The sequence below is a fragment of the Curcuma longa genome, chromosome 20 (genome assembly GCF_044706935.1).
Source record: "Curcuma longa cultivar G26 ecotype Majalengka, Jawa Barat chromosome 20, ITB_CL_G26_1.1, whole genome shotgun sequence".
NCBI classification, from domain to species: domain Eukaryota; kingdom Viridiplantae; phylum Streptophyta; class Magnoliopsida; order Zingiberales; family Zingiberaceae; genus Curcuma; species Curcuma longa.
In genome coordinates, this window is record NC_133880.1 from 9,759,451 (window position 1) to 9,783,017 (window position 23,567).

Genomic DNA, 23,567 nt, shown 5'->3' on the forward strand with positions numbered 1-23,567 from the left:
TCCGTGCAGTTTTAAGATGTATGTTTTTACGTTCTGCCACACCATTTTAGGATGAAGTATCAACACGAGATTTAAGCATGTCATTCTGACTTATATAAGATTGAAATAAACTAGACGTATATTCTTTAGCATTATCACTTCGCAAGCTACAGATGGACACATCGAACTAAATTTTAATCTCAGCACAAAATGCACAAAATAAAGAAAATAACTCAGAACGACTTTTTATTAAATATAACCAAGTTACACGAGAATAATTATCTCCATAAAAGTAACAAAATACCTAAATTCAGGTTTAGACAAAATAAGACAAGGACCTCAAATATCAGAATGAATTAATTCGAAAGGAATAGTAGCATGTTTATTTACTCTAGGACTCGAACTAAGACGGTGATGTTTTACAAACTGACACGAGTCACAATCTAATGAAGATACCTTACTATATTGTGGACAAAGCTTCATAAGCAAAAGGAGAGATGGATAACTCAATCTACAATGAGTCTTGAAAGGAGAAGTGACCACTCGATCAAGTAAAAGAGTTTGAGAGCAATGTGTTAAGAATGTAGAGGCCTTCAGACTCATATCCTTTACCAATAATCTTTTTCGTCAAAAGACGCTGAAATAAACAATGGTCAGGAAAAAATTAAATGCAACAATTAAGATTATTAATTAGTTGACTGACAGAGAGCAAATTAAAGGATAAATTAGGTAAATGTAAGACAAAGGACAAAGGAACAAAGGGGTAGTATTGATAGTATCAGACTCACAAACATAAGATGGTGACCCATCAGCTAAAGTAACGATAGAAGTATTAGCTTTGAATTGGAAAGTAAACAAGAGACTAGAATTACCTGTCATATGATCCGTGGCACCAGAATCAATGATCCATTTGGAGGATGAGGAAATAAGACATGCATTGTGTTTACTTGAATCAATAATAGTAGTGACAGAGGAAGATGAAGACTTGAGTGATCCTGATATTCTGAGAACTTAGAAAATTCATCTACACAGATAAGAACTGATTTATCAGAGGCATCATTGGTGGATGCAATATGGGCAAGTGTTTTTGTTGATTTTTGTACTGAATATTTCTACACTCAAACTTTGTATAACATGGCTTACAGTAGTAGTTACACACAATACCACTAGAATTCGATTTTCGAGTTTGAAAGTCCTATGAGCCTCCTCCTTTGTTTTCACCGTGACTAGTGATCTTTCAAGCACATAATTAGTATTGCGACTTACCAAAACACCACTAAACGGAACAAGTGTAGCACTTTTTGTACGGAGAATGTGGCTAAATACATCTTGTAAAGAGGAAACCTCAGAACCAGAGAGAACTTGTGACTTAGCAGACTCAAAATCTAGAGATAAGCCAGCGAGGAAGCTCATGATAGTCATCTACTCTCGTTGGCGTTGTTGAACCTTCATATCAGGGCTAAAGGGCAATACATATTAAGCTCCTCATATGTCTTCTTGAACACTATAAAATAATTGATTAAAGGCTGATCTTGTTTTTCCACACGGTAAAAGACTTTGCAAACCTCATACATGCGGGAGAGATTCCCTTTTCCAGAGTACAAAAATTCCAAATAATCCATTAGTTTTTTAACAAATTCATAATGATTGATCAAACCAATTACCTCATTATCAATACAATTCCGAATCTGAAGGAAAAAGTGAGCATCCTCTCTAAGTCATATCTGCTTAGAATTATTTTTAGGAGGATCATCAGTCAAATGACCATCTTTATCAATACTCCGTATATAAAGACAAACAGTCTTACTCCAATCCAAATAGTTCGAACCATTCAGCTTATGGTCTATGATTTTAGACATCACAGACACCACATCCATCATAATAGAAGACTTATTCTCAACCATAAGATTTTATCCCAAAGGAAGTCAAATAAGAGAAGAATTTAAAGGAAGACCAAGACACAGTGGTTAATGGACGGCGAGATAAGTGCGGGCCCACACACTTGTCGAGTTGGTGCACACACGGACAAGTGGAAAACAAGAGGATAGCAACAACGAAGATGGAACTCTAATTTCGAATCTCTAATGCTCTGATACCATGTTACTTGAGGTAGAAAAAGAATATATCACTTTATTGAAAGATGAGGTATATTTATATACAAGACTAGAAACCCATCTTACGAAACTAAATCCATCTTAGGAAACTATCTACAATTCAGGAAGTTAATAAAACTAATTAATAGCTAACATACTTAACAAATATATATATATATATGTATATATATATATATATATATATATATATATATATATATATATAAAATGGTATCATATATACAGCTAATATGGTATCATATATACAGTTAATAGAAAAAATAGACTAATACTAACTTATGTTGCTTATGTTGATGAACTATGAAATTTACACTCCTTCACAATATTATTGAGTGGCGGAACACTTCCACTAGCACCAAGTTACTTCCATTAGCACTAACTGCATCATAATTATGCACATTTGTTGCTCATATCATATCAACTCAGGAGGCACAAAGATAGAGGCACAAATGGGTAAAAATTCTTCAAATTCTATTATCAACAATCTTTAAAAGTTCAGCTATCAAAATCTTTTCATTGTTATTCTTGTTTGTATTTGTCATTTTATTGCATCAAGTTCTTTCACTGTACGACACATTTCATAAAGACTTTTAGAAACTTTAAAACATATAGGCATCTACCAATACAATGTTGCTTGAGGTGTGTGACCTAGCAGTCACATCTAATCATATTAAAATGTAAACACTGTCAATAAAATTGATTCTTTAGTTGATGCATGTCTCTAAGTTAGATCATAAGATAGCTATTTTGTGTCATTGCTCTCTCTAAAGTGTAAACATAATTATATAAAAATAATAATTATAATAATAGTTTTTAAACAGTTCCATTCAATAGAGAATGAACGACAAACTATTATTCAATATAAAGCTTGAAAATTATCAAAATAAAATAACTTATCATGATTCGAACGGTCTATTAATTTCAATGTTTATAAAAATAATACTAAACTTACATCCATATAAATAACTTATTGAATAACTTATTATTACTTAATAATTTATCCAGTAATTAGAACTCATATAGTGATAGATGTATTATTTAACTAGTTAACATATTGATTAATTAATTATACAATTAATTAAAAGAATTACAGAATTATATATAATATTTAGAAAGTATTAATTAATTAAAGTAAACAAAAGTTAATTTTAATAAACTATTAAATCTATAATCTTATCCGTAATTAGCTGATTGGAATCAATTCACTTTGTTAATTGATTACAATAAGTTAATCAATTGATTGATTTAATTACACTCAACTAGTAGAATTTTAATTTTGATAAATCCCTAAAGTCCAGAGTTAAACTCAAATTTACCTAAAAAATAAGGGTTAAAATGAAATTCATCTAAAATCAAAGGTCAAAATAGAATAACAAAAAATGTATGAGTAAACGAAATTTATCCTCAAATCAGAGGTTAAATAAATTTTATCCTAAAATTAATAAATGAAATTAATCTAAAAAATAAGGTTTCAAATGAAATTTATCTTAAATGCCATTTTAAACCTAAAATTCAGAGTTAAAATGACATTTATCTAGAACTGAAGTTTATAATATGCCCTAAAATCAATTAGGTTGATTAAAATCTTAATTAGTGGAGCACAACAGGAAAAAACACAAACTCATCTTCTCCGTTGTAGTGTCACTTGTAACCCTACCATGATCTCAACTTGCAATCAACAAATTGCAACCCAATAAAGGTCAGTAATGAGGTGAAACCCCTTCTGAAAACCTTACCTATCTCCTCCATAATCAACATTGCTTCCTTAGTAGTTTTGTTGAACACCTCCTCAGTCATCCACCTCCTTGACCTTTCATTATTGCTCTTATGTGACTATTTCATCCCAATTTCTAGCCCTTCTTCCCCTCCTTTTCCCCTCCTCGTGACCAACAAAATTATTGTAAGCATCATGTGAGCGATTACAAATGATTCTTGTGGTCTCCTTCATGTCGGCCCAAGCTGCAATTGGTATCATCTGGCCCTACAACATTGTTCTGGGGAACAAAATGAGACAGTTGGATCATGCCGCTTGACCTGGTTCAAACTTTCAGTCCATGCATGGTATACATCACCTATCCCTTCCTGTTTTCTAATTTGGATCAACGAACAGAGAATTTATGAACTCCTAGACAAACTACCTCTGTAATAGTCCCATAGAGCCTTGAATCCCAATAATTTTATACAGATGAAAGTTTTAAATATAAAAGACTATAATTCTGGTTTGAACATATCAAATAATAATAATGGCTCCAATCAGGAAAGCATTGACTATCCATACTAGTATGAAGATTACCTTTCCAGTAGCATCTTTGACTAATGATTCAACCTGCAGAAGCAAAAAGACAGAAAGAACAATGCCACTAAATATTCCAAAGGGAGATTTTTTAAAGAAATAGAATTCATATTTAGGTGAAGAAAATTAATCGCCTTTTCTAAAGCGGCTTCATTGATCAATGGACCCTGCAATAAGAAGATACAAGTTTTAAAATCTAAAGTTTCATACAAGTATAAAAAGTTTAGAAATACTCATGTTAATTAGAAATACTAAGTAAAAATACAAAACTGATCTACAGAATAAGTTAACTTTGAGATGATTAAAATTGAAGAAATGAATTTTCTCAAGGAGTGAAAAAAGAAGTTACTGGCCTTTTATATCAACCACTTGCTGCAGATAAAGTACTTCCAGGTACATGAATATTGAAGGATTGAATTTGCTTCAAAATAAAAGTTAATACCTGAACAGTAGTTTCAATAAGGCCATTGCCAACTTCCAGAGCTTGAACAGCCTTTGCAAAAGCACTAGCGAATTTATCATATATACCTACACAAAAAGTGGAGTATAACATTAAGATGATAGAAATTAAACAAAAAGGAGCCAGAGAAGTAGGTACATGCTGGTACAAACCAGTAAAGATTGACACAATTAACTGGGGCCAATATTTTGATTGAAATTAGCCCTAATCTCTCCATTTCAATTTCATTAGGCATATTTCACTTGCACAGGCAAAAAAGTTAGTATAAAACCTAATTAATTAAATTGAGAGAAATAAACAAAATCAAATGAACATAACAAAACAACCACTGAGTTTAAATTAATATGATATTATCATATTACATTAAAATTGTAGAAAAATAGAGTGAAAGTGTAATATCTTTAAGAAAGAATACAATGCAAATTCAACAAAAAATCATTGTGTGATTTATTGATTCATGAAAAATTGGATTTCATATTAAATTGTTACTTCTTCGCAAGGTAAAACTACATTTATTTTTCCAAACTTCCTATATCAGTAAACCAATATACTGTTCTTATAACTTAGTTGAGCACCGTAATCATCATCTATATGATTTTTTTTTTAATTAGTTTTCAGCATTTTATAAAATCACACAAAGGGCTTTCATATTTATCAACTTGTGCAGTCTCATAGAGTAAAATGCCCTCCTATTTGCTTTCTCTTCAAACCACACAGAAACTCCATCTCATGGTTTAAAATCTTGTACTGTATCAAGTGAACCTGTAAAACCGTACCATTTTGATAGATTATCGAAACTCGATATTATTCGGCACAAACAATCATGTATTGTTGTGTCAATTATGTCGGTGTGTATTGTTTCATACCAACACTTGGCACCTCTTGGCATGCTACAATACGGGTCAAGATGAATTGAGATGATTTTTTTTAGCATGTCTCCATACAAGATAATATTAAAATTGTATTATTCCAAGTGGAGAACAAATTTTGAATTTAAATATATAGTTGTGTTATCTTTTTTTTTTCTTTTTCATCTTCTTCCTCCTTCCACCTCCAATTTGCCACTGACACCATAAATCAGAATTTTGGCATGATACCAAAAAGTATCATTTTAGTCAAAGAATGAAACTCTGACACAGCTAGAGATTTTAAACCTTAGTTCGCACATTTTGCAAGTTTTTGTTATCATGTGTCAAGTAGTTGTCTTCATTGTGGAGGGCTCATCATCTTAGTAGTATCCAAGCTTCCCACTACTTGTCGCCTCCCTTCCACTGCTTATCTTCTACACAAGAGTGAAAAACTCTGGATCAACCAGTCAATATATGGCCTAACTAGATTTCATTGATGCTAACCCTCCACTCTTGTTGTCATGAACTCTCATGCAATTAAGAATATGTTTTCCATCACAGTATGTGCCTTGTCTAACAATCATCACCAACTCATCTTAGGAGCTATTTTCCCTTCCCACTGTAGAATGACAAGGTTTTTTCTAAGTTAATTGTTCACCAACTTGATAGGCTTAAAGCTTACTTGGTGGTTAAGGGCTCTACCTAGCTTTATGTTGTTGACTACCTCGATACATTCTTTCCAATGGACAAACTCACTTTAATTCGCTTCTTCCTCTCCTTAGTTGTTTTCTTTCATTGGCCTTTCATCAATTTGATATAAAAGAATATTTTCTTCACAGTGATCTTTTAGAGGAGGTCTATGTGGAGCACCCTCCAAGGTTTGTTGCTCAAGGGAAGAGTGGTCTGATGTGTAAATTGAGGAAGTATGTACATGGATTAAAGTGTTCTCTGAGAGCTTGGTTTAGAAAATTGAACTCAGCTCTTTTATAGGACATGACAAGATTATTATAAATCACTCAGGAAAACATATTGCTTTCTTTGTTTGTGTGGACGATCTTACCATTATTTCTAGACTACACACTTGGGTAACTACTTTCTTGGTGGAGAAATTGCTTGTCCAAAAGAAGGTATATATATCACACAACAAGTATATATTGGATATACTAGAGGAGGAGGCTGCTATACTAGGGACTAAATGGGTAGAAACTCCCATGAATCCCAAATAAGAGTCACTAACTCATTCAGAGAGATTCAGAAAACTAATAAGAAAATTAAACTATCTCACAGTCACTAAAGCTAACATGTCAGATTATTGGATAGTAGCTATGAGGATCGTATACTACTAGTGATATGATGTTTCAAGGAAAAGTATTTTATTTCATGATCAAGGTTATCTTCAGATGATAGGGAAATATGATGTAGATTAGGTAGGTCTGTTACAGATAAGCAATTTAGATGAGGTAACCTTAATTCTTAATTCTTGAAAGAGCAAGAAGCAAATAGTGATGGCAAGATCGAAGTCCTAAGGAAGGATATAGCATCACGATTGTAGCTGCATGTGAGTTTATTTGGGTAAAACATTTGATGATCAAACTAGGATACACTACTATAGAGCCAACGAAGCTTTTCTGTGACAATCAAATTCTAATTCATATAGCCTCAAATCTCCTTTTTATGAGAGAACAAACCATACAAAGATTGATTATCACTTCATCAGAAAGAGTGCAATCTAATGAGACCATAACCTCCTTTGTAAGTTCTAATGATTAGTTAGCGCATTTGCTGGTCAAATTGTTAAAAGAGCCTAAGTTGAATATATTTATAACAAGTTGGGTTTCTACAATATATTTAAACTAGCTTGAAGGAGAGTATTATGGACTCGTGTTAATATTTACACATGTAAATTATGTAGGATGCATATGTACTATTTTATACTCATTAATAACATCATAGGGGAGCTACCTAGCTATTTTGTGAAGAATAATTTCCCTTAATCTCAACACATGGTTTAAGTTTCAAATTGTTGCTACACAATAAAATGTACAGTTCTGCTCACTATGAATTGTGAGGCTTCCGTGAGTACTATTTCCTTGAGGCTTCCACAAACTAGGGTGTCCTTGGAATCCTTCATAAGGCTTCCGCAAGGATCCCACAAACTTTTCACAAGGTAGAGGTCGACAATGAGGTCTTCCACTAACTAGGGTACCATTGGAACAATATGCAATCCATTGCCAAAAGCTACTCTAGGATCCACAAAGGCTCAATACACGTTCTTCCATCCCTATTTCTTCTTCTTCCTTCCTTCTTCAATTCCTCCTAATCGATGCCTATCAAAACCACCTCGATACACGATCGACCCTACCGACATATCACATACTAGACAAGTACCAAGAGCTTAGCATGGAACGAGACTTTGAACATTGGTTGTATGCCATCTTATTCTCATAAATTGGTACTGAGTCAAACTTCTCTTTAATTCTCAAAATTTTGATGAAATCTTGAGCAAGGAAAATTATGACTTCATTTCTTAAACTCTTTCAAACTCTATATTTATAGCATTTAGACCTAAATTTTTATGCACCTTCTAATAATTTTTTTGACAAACAATAATGATTTCACCCCCACAATAAGAGGCCTTCATATGAATTTAGTAACCGCTATGATGTCACAGTTTGATAACATTTCATCTAAATAAATATACAATACATGTCTTCTGGAATTTCAAATATTTGAGTGACTAAATATAATCATCTTTTCTTGGCTCTAGATTCAAAGAATATTTAGATGAGCTCTGATAAAACTTTTGACGTTAAAGCATTGCTCACATAATTCTCAAAGCAATTAAATCCAAGTATAGTATCTTGTCAAGGGAATAAGATATCTACCTTCTTGCACAAGTATTCTGTTTGCGCAGACACAAGTTTGCCCACTGTTGCGAAATTTTGCTGCAAGCTGAAACAACTGATGTCAGTCACCAGATGTATTTCATGAATCTTGTATATATAAAGAGATATCCATAGTAGGCGCTAAAACCAAACCAGAGAACCACCTTTTACCTTCAAGTTAAATTTACCAGAGATATGAAATTTGCAAGTCACAATATAATGTGCTAGGATTTCTAACTATTGTAATGTACATATAGGAGGTTTAGGATGAAAACTATCAACAGTAAACTAGAAGATTGCAAATATCACATCTTATTTGCTTTTACTTAGAACACCCAAGAAAATCTCTACCTCTGACACTCTTAGTATACCCTTCATGTTTAGGTTACAACTAATATTGTTAATTGAAGTTTATATATATATTGTGACTCGACCTTGCGATTGTTGGCAGCCACCCTTCCCACACCTGATCGCTCTCCCACCCCTGATCATTTTTGCCTACATGATTTGTTGGTGCACCATCCACCTCTAGTCGTTACTGCTCCAGAGCCTGACACCTCCATGCCATCACGTGCTGCTGTTGGTAGTCCTCACTAATTGACACTCGTTGCCACCACCTAGTGTTATTTCCTTAAACCTTCTCAATTTATAACCCAATCCCCTTCCATCAAAAGAAGAAATTAGACCCAATTCCTTTTATCCCATCCTGTGCCAGCCACGAGCACGTATGTCACATAACCGACCACGGGAATAACCATGAGATATGGGCAACATGGCGTAATCTACACGCGCTGATGAGTTTCAATGTTGGTGTTTTCAAGCAGCACGACTCAAGACGTGAAACCATGCATGAAAACTAATGTTGTTTAACATGCTAAAATAAACTAATTGATTGGTAGAGCAAATTATAAAGCATTCTGGTGATAAAAGGAAATGTAAAATATGTAAAGAGGATAATTATGTTGTTTAGTAACAGAAATACAGATGAATGATAATGTTTCAATGAGCAAGAGGTGATAACTTAAAAGAGTATGGTGAGAGCTGAACTAGAAGTCACAGTCTAAAACTAAGCTAGTGTTAAAGTTGAGAACAGCTAAGAGGATAGTTAGATTAAAATATCTATTTCATCATTCAGACTGCTCAATCAATGGGGCAATGCCATCAGTAATAAAATGATTAGACAAACATGATAGTATAGTCAGATAAAATTCAGCTTGTGATTATCAAGGAGAGAACAACCATGAATGTGCAGAAACCAAGTGCCAAGAAAAGACAGTATTTAGGTAATAAGAAGTGATTAGCATACGCTGCCTTTTACTGCAACATCCAGATCTGCATCATCAAACACAATGCAAGGTGCATTCCCACCTAGTTCCAACGATATCTGAATGAAGAATAACAAATTCAAGATAATTATAACAATGTGACATTTAATTCTACATATAGAGAACAAGTACAATAGTTGGACTAAAATATTGAACCAATATCAGTAAAACAAGAAACTAAGGGCTTAGCGAACAATACAAAGTTTGTAATATTCCATATGATTAATGTGCCCTTTCTCAGGTCAAATCTATGGTATTCAATAATCATGGAAGTAACTTGCAATGGCTGACTTATGATTTGAGTCCTACTTTTGTGCATACATAAACATATACCTTCTTAACAGTACTCGCTGATCCTGCCATAAGTTTCTTTCCAACAGCTGTTGATCCAGTGAAGGTGATCTTCCTGACCTACGTGATAGTAAACGCTAGCACGGATGGTTTGCTCAAAGAAAATAAATTCATGCAAACATGAAATAATAGGCAAATACCTGTGTGCTTTCAAGTAGAGAATCACCAATATCTGGAGCATTTCCAAAAACAATGTTCAGTGCACCCTGAATAATGGGAAAAGGGAAAAAAGAAATCAGAACAATGCAAATGTAAATCTCCATTATTCCTCTTTCTTTCTCCCCTCTTTCCCTTTGTTATTTCCCACTCATACAAATGTTGGACAAGACAGCAAAATTGCTTGGTTCCATATGCCAGTAATGGTTAAACCTGTATATAGATGTCAGTATGACCAGACTCCACTGATGGACCATGGTTATAAACACTATTTTAATCCAGTCAATTTCTCAATTTTAAGCCATCCACAATCAAAATCGTCAAATTTTTACAGCGTAATTACATTCAAAAGTAGATCCTAAGAATAGAAAAAAAAAGACAAATAACAACAAGAGACTTACTGGTGAAATGCCAGCTTGAAGAGCAAGCTCAGCTGCAGCTAATGCAGTTAAGGGTGTATACTCTGACGGCTTGACAACAGCAGTGCAACCACTAGCTAATGCCGGCCCAACCTGGCATACCACCAAGGCATCATTCTCCATTATAATTGTAAACAGATTTCCATGTCAAGAAGACAATCTAATTGCCAGCATTACCTTACGGGTAATCATGGCCAAAGGAAAGTTCCAAGGAGTTATTGCTCCAACTACTCCAACAGGCTGCATGAGACACCAAATCTCAGTTAACAACTAATCATGATCTCTTAAAAGAAATATCATCTTTGTTTTCTACATGAAAAAGTCAATAGCGTTCTAGATGCAACTCACACAGATGGATTATCACAAGATCCTAAGGGAATAGTTAGAAGTAATGGCAGATGATACCATGACTTTAGCTAACAATTGGTATTGGTTGGCGTAGCTGAAATGTTCAGTTCCTAATGCCAACTAAAAACAATACCATTTAAACAAATAGGAGTTACTACCTTGTTGAAATAGAGGGGTTGTACCAACTGAGACAGAACCTATCTTAGCCTGTGAGCTGTGCTATCCAAAATTAGCCAAGAGAGAAAGATTTCTTCACTTGGCTTATCTGTGATTCCATCATCTGGTCATGGGGAGGAGATAACACTATAAAATGATACAGGAGGAGAAGAAAGAAAGAGCAAATAGGAGCACCAATAGCAACAAAGAGGAATAGATTGGAGTTATATATGTGTTATGTTTGTTCAGCTTCCAGCTATGTCAATCTAAGTCCACTTACGAGTAGTTAACCAAGATATATTAATAAGCATGTGGAGAAACCAATTCTTATACCAGATGTCTTAAAAGCATTATTTAGTTTGGGTCTAGAAATTTTATAGGGTTGATCAATAAGTATCATACCATACTAATACTCAACACCCCTAAACATGTTATAAAACACATCAATATGAATTGAAATAGTATTTGTTATATTTTTAGCTTTTCTCCATGCAATACAATGTCAAAAATAAATTAAATTAGTATCATTCCATATGGGAGTTAGTATATAGTTGTATTCTCTTCTTATTCTTCTTTTTTGTCGCCTTCTACCTTCCCCATCTAATTCTCCACAAACATCATAAATTAAAACATTGATACGGTACCAAAACAATATCGTTCTTGTAAAAAATTGAAATTCTCACACAACTTGACATTTTGAGTCTGCCATATATAAATGAATAAGCTACATATTATCTATGATAAAAATAGGCAATTCATACGTAGATATTTATATAATACATGGTTTAATATTGAAACTATTGAACATTTTAACTTATTTAAAATTTGTGACGAAAGTATCAAACTATGATGATTTTACATGAAAAATAATTTTTCCTAACTTTAGAACACCTAGATATACATGCATGCAAAGTTTACAGATTTTGATTTTTTTAGAATTTTTAGTAAATTTTCAAAATTGGATTGCTATAGGAATCCAATTAAAAGTTAGTTTAGTCGACTAAATGTGTACTTTAGTTGATCTAACTAGTAGAACAAGTCCAATTTTATGTACTTTATATTAGGCAATTTATAGTATTGTTATGCTTAGATTATTGAAAAGTTACAATCCCATTGTTTAGCAACACTTAAAGAATATTTTATTCTTTGAAGTTGCTTGTCATGCATAATTATATATGTCCCCATGTTTACTTAAATGTCATGCTTTAAAGGGAGCATTGATTAATTTATATGCATGATTGGATGCATTTTAATATTTTTACATGCCTTGATCACTATATGAAGATGGACAGAATAAGAAATAAGAATATTAGAGAAAGTCAAGATTGTGCCTATCGAGAGAAAACTCCGAGAAACACATTTAAGATGGTATAAATATATACTTAAGCTACCAATAAATGCTTCAATTAGACGATGTAAGACTATGACAAATACGCACATTAATCAAGAAAGAGTGAGACTAAAGAAGACTCGGTTAGCATCGATAAAACAAGATAAAATTCATTTAAATATAAATGAGGATATAGCAGAGGATCGAACCCAATAATGTAAAAGGATCCATATAGCCGACCCCACTTAGTGGAATAAAAACTTATGATTGTTGATTGCATGCAATTAATTTTCACATATTTAATACTCATTTGATATGCAAAGGGGGAGAAGCGTAGAGATTTAAGTTAGTGTAGAACTTTAAGTTAGTAAACGTGTCTCCCCAAAGGGCCACCTCAAAAGTAGCTAATTCGGAAAGGGATCCTAAATCGAGGTGAGCTTTACTTAAGGGAGAGCTTTAAGTTTTTTATTGTCTAATTTTTTATTCATTTTATTTCTTAAATGGATTGTCTCACATATAAAAGGGAGATTGTTGGGAAACAATGACAAGTGGTTGGGTTCGACCTGGTTGGCTGTTTTAATGTATTTGGAAAAGGATTTAAGTTAAGTCTTACCCATGTTTCTAATGTGTGCAATAAGTGTGCAAGGATTTAGAATAATAAATGTAGAAGCTCACAAAACTTGGTGACTCGATGTGGTCAAGTTGGTATATTGGAATGCTCAATGCGATCGAGTTTTTTGGTTTGGGTTTGATGGCTCAAAGTCTTGACACAGAGGCAGAATTGAAAGGTGAGGGAAGAAGGATGACATGTGGAGCAAGCTCGCATAATTTAGTGCATTTGAAGGATCACTGATTTGACACAAGGTGTACTCTAAAGTCTAAAGTGGACTTGGAAAACTAGAGGAGATTGATGGAAAGTGGAGCAAGCTCGTAAAGCTTGGTGCACCTGAGGTACCAAAGGCTTAATGTGAGGTACTCTGAGATTGCCCAAAACATGGTAGACTTGTAGGCGAGGGAAGAAGGATGGCACGTAGAGCAAGATCATGGAGATTGGTACATCTAAGGGACTAGAGGCCTAATACAATGTGGACTCGAGGGCAACGCGGAGAATTAAGAAGTTTAAAGACCTTAAAGCATGAAAATTATGAGAAATTACGAGTGTTTGTGTATTCATGAGCTTTTACTTTTTGGTATAGCATCATCTAGATGATGTATTTAGCTAGGTAAAGCTACACTATCTAGTGGCTTGGTTTGAAGCCTTCAACAAGGGATTATTTATCCTAACTCGTAATTTATGATTGAGCTCGGTTCCATGACTTCACTTATGTCAAATATTCAACTATCACTTACCTAAATTACTCCACTTGATTTCAAATATTTAACAAGATTCAATAAACTAAAAGGTTAGTTTAGTCAACTAGGGCATTGTAGATGAGCAATCAACTAAGTGTGAGATTTTGGTGAATAGAATGTTTGCTTGAGCAACTGTCAATAATTGAATCCAATTGATGAGGCTTTAGTAGTTGACTGAATTGGATTTCTAATAGACTACTGATACAATCATTAGTTATACAACAATCACTTGTGCTTGATCACCATTGATTGTTTTTTCATTGTGCACGAGATTTGTGATAAAGGGGCATTGATTATACATCCTCTCCTGCTTTAGCAGGACTTCCAAACTACGTCATCAATCTTGATAGTGATGAACAACAAAGAAACTAGTATGTACAAGACTTAGTAGGGATGAAAATGTTGAGATGGATGTATGTGGAGTTACTATAAGAAAAAAGATTTAAAAAGTAATACTCCTAAATGATTATGTTATTTAATGAACAAAGAATAATGTCCTAGCCATGGTTTGAAATCTCATACCGTATTGGATGAAACAATCGAAACGTATCATGCTAAATAAATCACTAAAACTCGATACTACTCGGCACCAACACAATGTCTCATGTGTCTCAACAAGTATCAATTCATGTCAACACTCAACACCCTTGGCATGCTAAAATTAAGATAATATTGTTATTTTTTTATAGTTTCTCTCCATATAAAATAATCTCAAAATCGTAGCATCTCCAAATGGAAAGCAAGTATCGAAGTTAACTATATAGTTGTCTTATCTTTTTCTTCTTCATCTCTTTCCGCCTTCCGCCTTCCGCCTCCAATTTACTACCGGCACTATACATCGGAATGTTGGCATGATACCGAAATAATATCATTCAAATCAAAGATTGAAACACTGACACGACTCAAGATTTCAAACTTTGGTCATCCTAGAATGATTTTAACTCAATCTCAAATCCTATATCAGTTACCTAGATTTCTTGAAAGATGGGAGTGTTACGAAATATATCCACTAATATAGATTTTTGTGGCTTCCTCCACTTAACATTTGAACAACAACAAACTTAAAATTCAAAATGTAGCATTGTCATGTTCCTGTGTCAATAGCATAAAGTGCTAATGTGGCGGACTTCAGCAAGGCTGAACCCTGACCACATAGTGCTTCTGGCGAGCCCTCAGTCGTTTTCTACAACTGAGTCTGCTATCATTAAGTACCATCTAGCATGGATGCATTCCTTAAATGGTAATGTAAGAAAGACATTTTAGCATTACATTGCATAACATCTATCATGACTATAAGGAGAATAGATTATACTTCACATAGAATACCGAGTATAAATTGCTCAGCAAGAAACCATCATCTGTGGTCTCGATTCACAGAATGATGGCAGGTTTTTGGCATATCCAATAGGAGACTCAAACTAGTACGTCTAGAAAATGTCACAGGATTTAGAATTTTATATGCACAATTAGGGTGTTAGGAGGTTCCAGAATGCTGGATCGGATGGTGTGTTCCTTTTCTCTTGTTATAAACTTTGATGATCAACTCAAGTTCTTATATGCTCAAAGTATTGGAAAAATCAAAAGCATCTGACATGAACATAATGCACAATAAGGAACACAAACAATTCTGATGGTAGACACTGCTAACTGTTAATTTGAGGTATTTCCTAAGAAGAAAGCTTGATGGATAAGCTATATGAAAATTAAACATATCTACTTGGCAATCAAGTATTACCTGTTTTAAAACCAACAAGCGACGGTCATCAATTGTAGGAGGAATTATGTCACCATAGATCCTTTTAGCTTCCTCGGCAAAAAATTCAATGAATGAAGCCCCATAGTTAACCTGCAAACTAATTTTAGTTAAAAATTATTTTATGATGGATATACATCAGCAAAGTACAGAAGCTATCTTGGGAGGAAGTGATTGCAGGAATCATTTAGATACCTCACCAAGTGACTCCTTTAAAGGTTTCCCTTGTTCCAATGTTATAAGTAGTGCAAGATCTTCTTTATGAGAAATGATTAAATCATACCTTCACAAACATTTAAAGATAGAGTGAGATATACATACAACATGTCATCAAGATGTCAAGTAAAATGAAGATTATAGTAAGAAGTTGACTAACTAGTGTTAGTCAAAAGAAGAAAAAAGGTTTATAAGGGAATGATAGACATAAGTAAAAGGAGAATGAAGGTAACTGTGTTATCAAGGTATTTCCCCCACATCTGAAAGAAAAAACAACTCCAATTGCCAGCAGCATGAATGACAGAAATGGAACCACTGCTTTCTATAATAAGCAACTACAATTTGCAAAACTGATATCCTTGAACTGTGATCGAATGGAACTCAAGAAATAAGAAGAGAAGGAGCTTACTCATTGCAAACTGATTTTTGTTTTTCTTTTATATTTGAAATCATGATGTTTAACATACAAGAAATTTCTTCGAAAGCACGAAATTCAACAACAGAGAAGAACCGATGTTACATATTGGAGGTGCAGAAAGAGAATTAAGTATGTGGTGACTAGGGAAAAAGGAACAGCATTGTTGAAATGTCCTAAAATGAACAGGGTTTACAGTTTGATTTCTTGGTGCTAATGGTTGCTAGGTCCCAGAATCTCTTATCACCGAGCTATATTAATGGATTAGAATGTAAACCATTCCTTGTTGTGCTAAGTTAGGTAGTGTTTACCTTTGTGAATTGGGGTATGCTAGGGAACCTTGGCTGGAATTTGATGGATGAAGAACCTTGTTCTGCTTCTAAAATCATTGAGGCTTATGTTATTTGCATTGTTCATACATGCATAATTTGTATGCTATTTCATCTATCTTGCTTATCATTACAAGTTTCCTTGCAGCTATCGTTGCTACTAATACATGCTTAACTATATTGCTCCTTGTTTAGCAAACACAGGTTGCTTCATCACACATTTACTTGTTTATGAATTACTACACTTGGTACTATGAAATTCCAATTTCTGCTATTACCATGTCATATGCATTGGTTAAGAATTAAGATAATGTTAAGCTAATTATGTCGTTCCTTGCTTAGGCACACTTAATTGGCTAGCTATGTTTAAACCTGAAATATTAAAGGCTTTTTTTTTTTTTTTTGCTTTAGACTTTTTGCAAGCCCACTAAATTTGTCACAAGTTTTAGCTTATTACTAGGCAAGGTTTAAACTCTCAACCTGAGTTTCAGTCTTTGATTGGAAATATATACTTTCAATACCTCATCATGTCGTGCCAATACAGTTTTGATACTTATTTAATTGAATTATTAATAACATAATTAATTTTACTTAATATGCATAATTTTTAATTATAATTAATTTTTATTTAATAATTAATTATATATTTAAAATTATAAAATCATTTGAAAGGTTTAAAATAATTATAAAATTATTTGCAAATATTAAATTATTTTTTTGAATGTATTTATAAATTTTTAATTTTAAAAAATTTATTTGAAATGTTTAAGAATTATATTTTCTTTAAAATTTTAGATTATTTTAAATTTATATTTAATTTTATAAATTATTTTTAAAAATTAAATTATTTTATAAAATATTTATTAATTTTTAAAATTATTTAAAAATTTTGAAATAATTTGTAATATTTTATAACTATTAATGATAGTTTATTTTTTTTAAATACATATTAAAAAAATAAAAATAACTAAATCAACAAATTTTAAAAAAATTATGGCTGTAATAGCCCGTGGAGGTCGTCGCAGCACCGTGGCCCTTGTGGAGGGTTTTCAGGAATATATAAAATTTTATTAGAATTTTAAATAAATTTATATATATATTAATGAGATAATTTAATTAAAATTTTAGAAAATATATTTGATTATTTATTTAGGTTAGGGATTGATGAGAAAATAAATAAAAATTTATTAGAATTTAAATAAAATATATAATTAATTAAATAATTTTATTAGGGTTTAATTAAGTTAATTGTTAGCGTTTTAATTAAACCCAATCTTGCCCCCCCCCCCCCCACGCGCGCGATCTCGGCACGCGAGGTCACACGATCCCTCCGGACATGGCGGCCGTGGGGTCTCACGACCCCTCCGGCGCCGCCGTCGGGGTCGCGCGACCACTATGGCGGCTAGACTGGTGTCGAGTCGTGCCGGTGCCGATCAACAGGCAGAACAAAATGTTTCGCTCGTTTCGACCGACTTGGCACGAAATTTTAATCCTTGATTTTAAATTCTGCAAAATTAGACACTTTTATATTTGAAAGCGAGTTTGAGAAGCTTTCATTGTTAATGAAACAATCTTGTTTGAAATAAATTGGTATTTTATAATTATTTAAAATGTATTTATGAGCATTTACTTGAGCATTAAATATCACTTTTTATATTTTATTTGATAAAAACTTAAATAAAAATTCATTTGTGAAATAATTTAAAATGCTACCATTTAATTTTAATTTGATTTTATTCTTCCACATTACTACAATTATTAGATGGATAAAAAATAATGAGATTTTAAATTTTAAGATGTAAAACATTACAATTATATTTCTCAAAATTAAATATATAAAACTTGATTTGATCTCAACTCAATTAAATTGGAAAATTTTAGGTTCAAAATTTTTTGATAAAAACATATCATTTGAAAATAGAGTTTCTTTCAAAAAAATATATCCAAATTAAAAATTATGGGAAAATAAATAATTTTCTAAATTTAATTAAATATATTTTCATTTAATTAAAGTCCATGTCGAACCCTAGATATTTATTGGCACTAGAAGTAAAGCTAAGAAAAGACATGAAGGAGGATAAGAAACTCAACATTTAAGCAAAACAACGTGTTACTTATTTCTTATCGCTTGGTCACATTGTTTCTCTCTCTTCATTACAAAAGTAGGAAAATCAAAAACTATTCAGAAATGTTAGCTACCAAATTTTATCCTAATTAAATTTTTATATTTTAAATTATTTTTAAATAACTAATTAAGTTAAATCAACCTAATATTTTATCTCCTTGAGGCATATAAATAGCCTTTGGGGCTATTTACGAAAGGAGATAAATAGCCCCTTTGGCGTAAACTAACCCGTCTTACTATAATATAAAGACCTCAGCTATGCTGAGTAGAAGAAATAGCCAAAGGGGCTATTTACGACTAATCCGAATTTACCTAAAATAAATAGAAAGGAGATATTTACCTAAAATCAATATAAAGGAGATATTTACCTAAAATCAATATAAATTCGTTAAATGCATTTTGAAACCAGAAACTGATAGGAATTTATATTTATTTTAGGGTTATATTATATACAGGCGAAGATTTTCCCTTACTATAATTTATTTCTATTTATTTTAGGTCTTTTATTGATCCTCTTGGCCACTCTTTACCTTATCACACAAAGTCCTGGTGTGGTATTGTGCAGAATTTAGCCAGGTCGACGCTTTTCAAAGGGAGGTGTACTTGGCTACGATGTAGTCATCGCCGATCAAAGGGTCGCTGAAGTGTACGAACAATCTTTTCAAGGGTTGGGGGTAGGACGTCGTTATCACTCGTACCGCTCCGTGGGCTCTTCCACTGGTTGCGCATAATTTGCTAAGCGCTTTAGGGTGAGAGGTTTGACTCGAGACCTTTCTCCGGTCTCCTTCAGATCTCTCCTCAATTCCCATCATCCTTTCGGCCTCATGGCGGTGCATCATAAGCATCCGGGTTGTAGAGTGACTACTCTCGCTCTATAAGATCCGGTAAGGATCGGGGTTAGCTTGGGCGAAGGTTTCTCGATCTTTTTTCTTACGTCTTTTCAGAAAGAAAGAACTCTTCTTTTCTTTATATAGAAAATTCTCAGTCATATTCAATCGTACTCCGTCTTTCGAGCCTCTTTCCGCCCTAGGCCCGCTCACTCCCGTCGACGATAAGGGAAAGGAGGCACTGAGGCGACAATCCCATAAAGGAAGGGGTCCGATCTGCATGTGTTAAACACCGCGCATTTAAGAAAAGAGATATATTATAAGTATTGTAGACTGATCTTTTGATCCTTTCTCTATTAATTCCTTACCCCCACGGAGCGGTAATATCTTCCATTCCTTAGTTGATCCTTTCAATAAAGATTGGCAGCTATGCACTGATTCTCAATAAAGGCCGGATGCGCTCTAAGAATGAATTTCTGCTTTTCACTTAAGGTTCGGTTCCGGAACCGGAAAAAGAGTAAAAAAACAAAAACACTAGGGTAGGGAGGTGGAACGAATGGTTAGGTAGCAGGTTAGGCCCAGTTGCTCCTCTGGTCTAAGACCTTACTCCTCCCATCCTCCGTTTATTCCTTGACGGCCTCCGCTTGCTCCTACGCTGCTTCCGTCGCTCTATTTGCTGTGGTATCTCTTTGGTTAGCTAGTCTCATTGGCCTTCGGCTTGGCTTCTGCCGTCGCTTGAGTAGCCCCATTATTTACACTGCTTCTGGCTCTTCGGGCCGGCTACATGGAATTAGCTTGATAAGTCGGAGTTGTTAATTGGTTCCAGTAAGCCGCTAAACATAGCATTAATCATTCAACTTCTGCCGCTTGCGCCTTTCTGACTCAATAGCCGTCAGTTGACAATCTTACCCTTTTTCTTCTAAAGTCAAGTAGATGAACCGTCGGTACTTTTGAGTTGGTTGTGAGCACGGCTTCAATGTTGCCGCGACATGAAACAGAAAGTTCGACGATCTCCCCTCTTGCTTCGCCATCAAGTTTGACTAAAGGACTAGGAACAATTGATAGGGATCTTAAAAACGTTCTCATACCCTATAGACGCGCTACGCCTAGAGCTAATACAATTAGGCCGGAGTGACTTAGGTGCCATGCCAAAAGAGATTTGATACCGGCCTTGTAGAAGTAGGCATAAGAGCTCTATCAGCTAGCTCATTCTGGTCTAGTTGCGCGGCGGCTACTCCCGAAGCAGGGGAGCAACTCCTAGACCAGCAGAATGACATGAACGAGCGACAAGACCGATTGCAAGCCCTACACAAAGAGAGAGGTCTGCTCCACGCCTCTCACCATAGATCCAGTCATTCTGAAAACAGCTCTCGTTAGAGGCATGCCCTTACACTGTCTTTCTATGATAGTGAAAGTGGGACCTTTTCTTCTTCTTATACGAATAGAAGTGCTTCCAGCTTGAAGGAAAGTGAGACACACAGAAAGAAATCCACTATATGTTTTACTTGCATACCTTAGTCGTTCATAGAATTTCAATAATATAATCTATAAAGAACTATTCAAAACTACGAAAGATCTTACCTTTCAGTCGAGTCTATTCAAAAACACTCTTGTCTCTCTCCCTCTCCTTTCAGTCGAGCCCTCAGCTTAATATTAGTCTTTTGTCTTTGGAATTTATATTTATTTTAGGTCACTCGGACCATGAACTCATATTCACTATACAGGATTGCCAGGCACCTGCTTATTCATGTAATTAGTTGAAGTCCCTATAGCTCACGAGAGAAGCTACTTAGAAGCTACAGAGTTGAGTTCATTCCTAGAGTTCGCCGGCATATTACTTTGTACTCCCTCTCCCGTACAAGTGCTTTCCTTCTTGCTTTCCATTCACTCTTTGTACTCCCTCTCCCGTACGAGTGCTTTCCTTCTTGCTTTCCATTCACTCTTTTGGTGCCTGTCTTAAGTAGCTCGACTAATGTGTAATGTAATAGTTGCATACGCATATGGTCTCAAGTATCTTTTCTCTTCTCACTCCAAGTTCACTCGAGCGCTTTCATCGCGGTCCGAGTAAGAAATAAGAAAAGAAGGAAAATAAAAGAAGCATTCTTACTATACTAGTAGTGACGTGAATAGAATTTCTTTCTTTATATAAGATGATGAATGAACACCTAGAACAACAACCAATCTTTCTAACCCTCAAACTGGGACGACTTAAATGGAAATTGCTGGTTCATAACCTTCTCCCCGGAGTTCACCACCAGATGTATAGTAAGAGTGAAAAAGAAAGCAAGTAAAGAAAGATGTATGATTAGTGTAAAGCTTCTAGGAAGATCCTTTTCTCAACACTCAACGTCGCTATCGCTCATCCCTTTCATACCGGTCTTGTCTTCTCCTACTAGTCTGAATACCGGTCTTGTCTTCTCCTACTAGTCTGAGGAGCCACATCGGTCAATTGGCAGTAAAGGAAGTCTCAATTCCATTCCCTGTAGGATAGATCTTCTGCCAGTTGCCACTCACTGACATCCCAATCCCGCCACTGCCTTCTTGTGCCCTGTCTTGATGCTGCGGTTAGGACTATAAATTCCTACCGGGTTGTAGCTCACCAAATAGCATTAGACAGAACGTTCAGTGGTTATGATACGTGTTTTTTCGATGCCCTTAACACTTAAGCATTGGTTTTTTTCTTTCCTCAAATCATTTCCCGGACGCTTAATCTCCTGCTGGGGCAGGGGCTACTCCACTTGGATCAGTGCCACTAAAGGCTGCTACCAGATGTGATAGGCAAAAGAGGAGGGCAGACTGGATATAAAGAAAGCTCGCTAATTGACTTGACTTTGAATTGACAATATTCACCCTTCTTTTCTTATTTATCACTCGTACCCATAGGGAGAGGGTAGAAGGGAATAGGAATAGCTCGAGCGTAAGCTCGAGGAACGGAGGAAGGGCAGGCGAGTTGAACGAACGGTCTACTCAAGCGAAAGAGAGCGAGCAGAATCAGAATAGTGATCATTGGGTCTTTCAAATAAAAGAAGTAGTTAACCCGCGTCGTCTACCCCCGTCTCGCATGAGAAATAGAATTCGGGCAAAACTAGCCAACGGACTCAGCTGGCGAGTGTGAGGCTATAGAAAAAAGGTCTCAATAAATTGAATACCTCTTTAGGGTTATACATCTTTAGGGGCACTTGAGTATTCATAATTAAGAAATATGGGTTCCCATGCTCTAACGCTAAAGTAAGCTCAGTAGCTGAACATGGAAGCCCTTTCCTTACTCCTCAATATAGTCTAGGATAACGTTTTTCTGACCAACAACAAGCCTACCCATCATCAAAGCAAGCCCAAGCCCATGCAAGAATGACCTCATTGTCATGGAAGCCCTTTCCTTACTCCTCAATATAGTCTAGGATAACGTTTTTCTGACCAACTCTCATGGCTTTAGGAATGGGCCCCTAAGCTAGCGCCTAATCGAATTAATTTTATTTTTTAACCTCCTCCCCTTATGAGCCCGAAAGCCATATGAACAAAAGCAGGCAAAAAAGTAAACTAGACAAAAGGGTACCACTCCATAAGAACAGATTCACCAGGCACTCGAAATTCTCAAATCCCTGGACGTGGGGAAATAGAAAGGATAGAGCAGACTTTCTGCCTTTCGAGGCATACTACTCTCTCAGTTTATCTCCTTTGCCCTAACTATAATTTGGCAGATCGATCCCTTATTGAATTGAAGGGAATGATTATCGGAGTTGGGGTTCTCTCCATTCTCTTTCTCGATGAATAAGGGAGTTTCGGGGCGTCCTTTTCCTATGAACGGTCCTTGGCGTGGGTCTACTAAACCCTGGCTCTGAGCAATTAACAATTGTTTTGAGTCACCATGGGGCGATGACTCGGTTG

The 23,567-nt window shown here is 34.8% G+C and overlaps 1 protein-coding gene across 1 annotated transcript; it reads right to left on the minus strand.

The window, feature by feature from the left end:
- Positions 1 to 526: 526 nt before the first annotated feature.
- LOC141813030 (succinate-semialdehyde dehydrogenase, mitochondrial-like) lies at positions 527 to 22,124 on the minus strand. The gene is made up of 13 exons (XM_074700941.1): positions 22,057 to 22,124; positions 15,966 to 16,053; positions 15,753 to 15,863; positions 11,008 to 11,070; positions 10,813 to 10,923; positions 10,396 to 10,461; positions 10,238 to 10,315; positions 9,886 to 9,963; positions 8,580 to 8,646; positions 4,829 to 4,914; positions 4,521 to 4,553; positions 4,387 to 4,419; positions 527 to 616 (listed from the first exon to the last, which is right to left on the minus strand). The coding sequence occupies exons 1-13, from the start codon at positions 22,122 to 22,124 to the stop codon at positions 527 to 529; spliced, it is 972 nt and encodes a 323-aa protein (XP_074557042.1).
- Between the last annotated feature and the right edge of the window lie 1,443 nt (positions 22,125 to 23,567).

Excerpts from the sequence above, each read along its gene's own strand:
- LOC141813030 (XM_074700941.1), bottom strand. The coding sequence starts at position 22,124 with ATGTGGCTCCTCAGACTAGTAGGAGAAGACAAGACCGGTATTCAGACT. Across the intron at positions 16,054-22,056 it reads AGTAGGAGAAGACAAGACCG|GTATGATTTAATCATTTCTC; the intron begins GTATGAAAGGGA and ends ATGTTTGTGAAG. Across the intron at positions 15,864-15,965 it reads TAAAGGAGTCACTTGGTGAG|GTTAACTATGGGGCTTCATT; the intron begins GTATCTAAATGA and ends ATTAGTTTGCAG.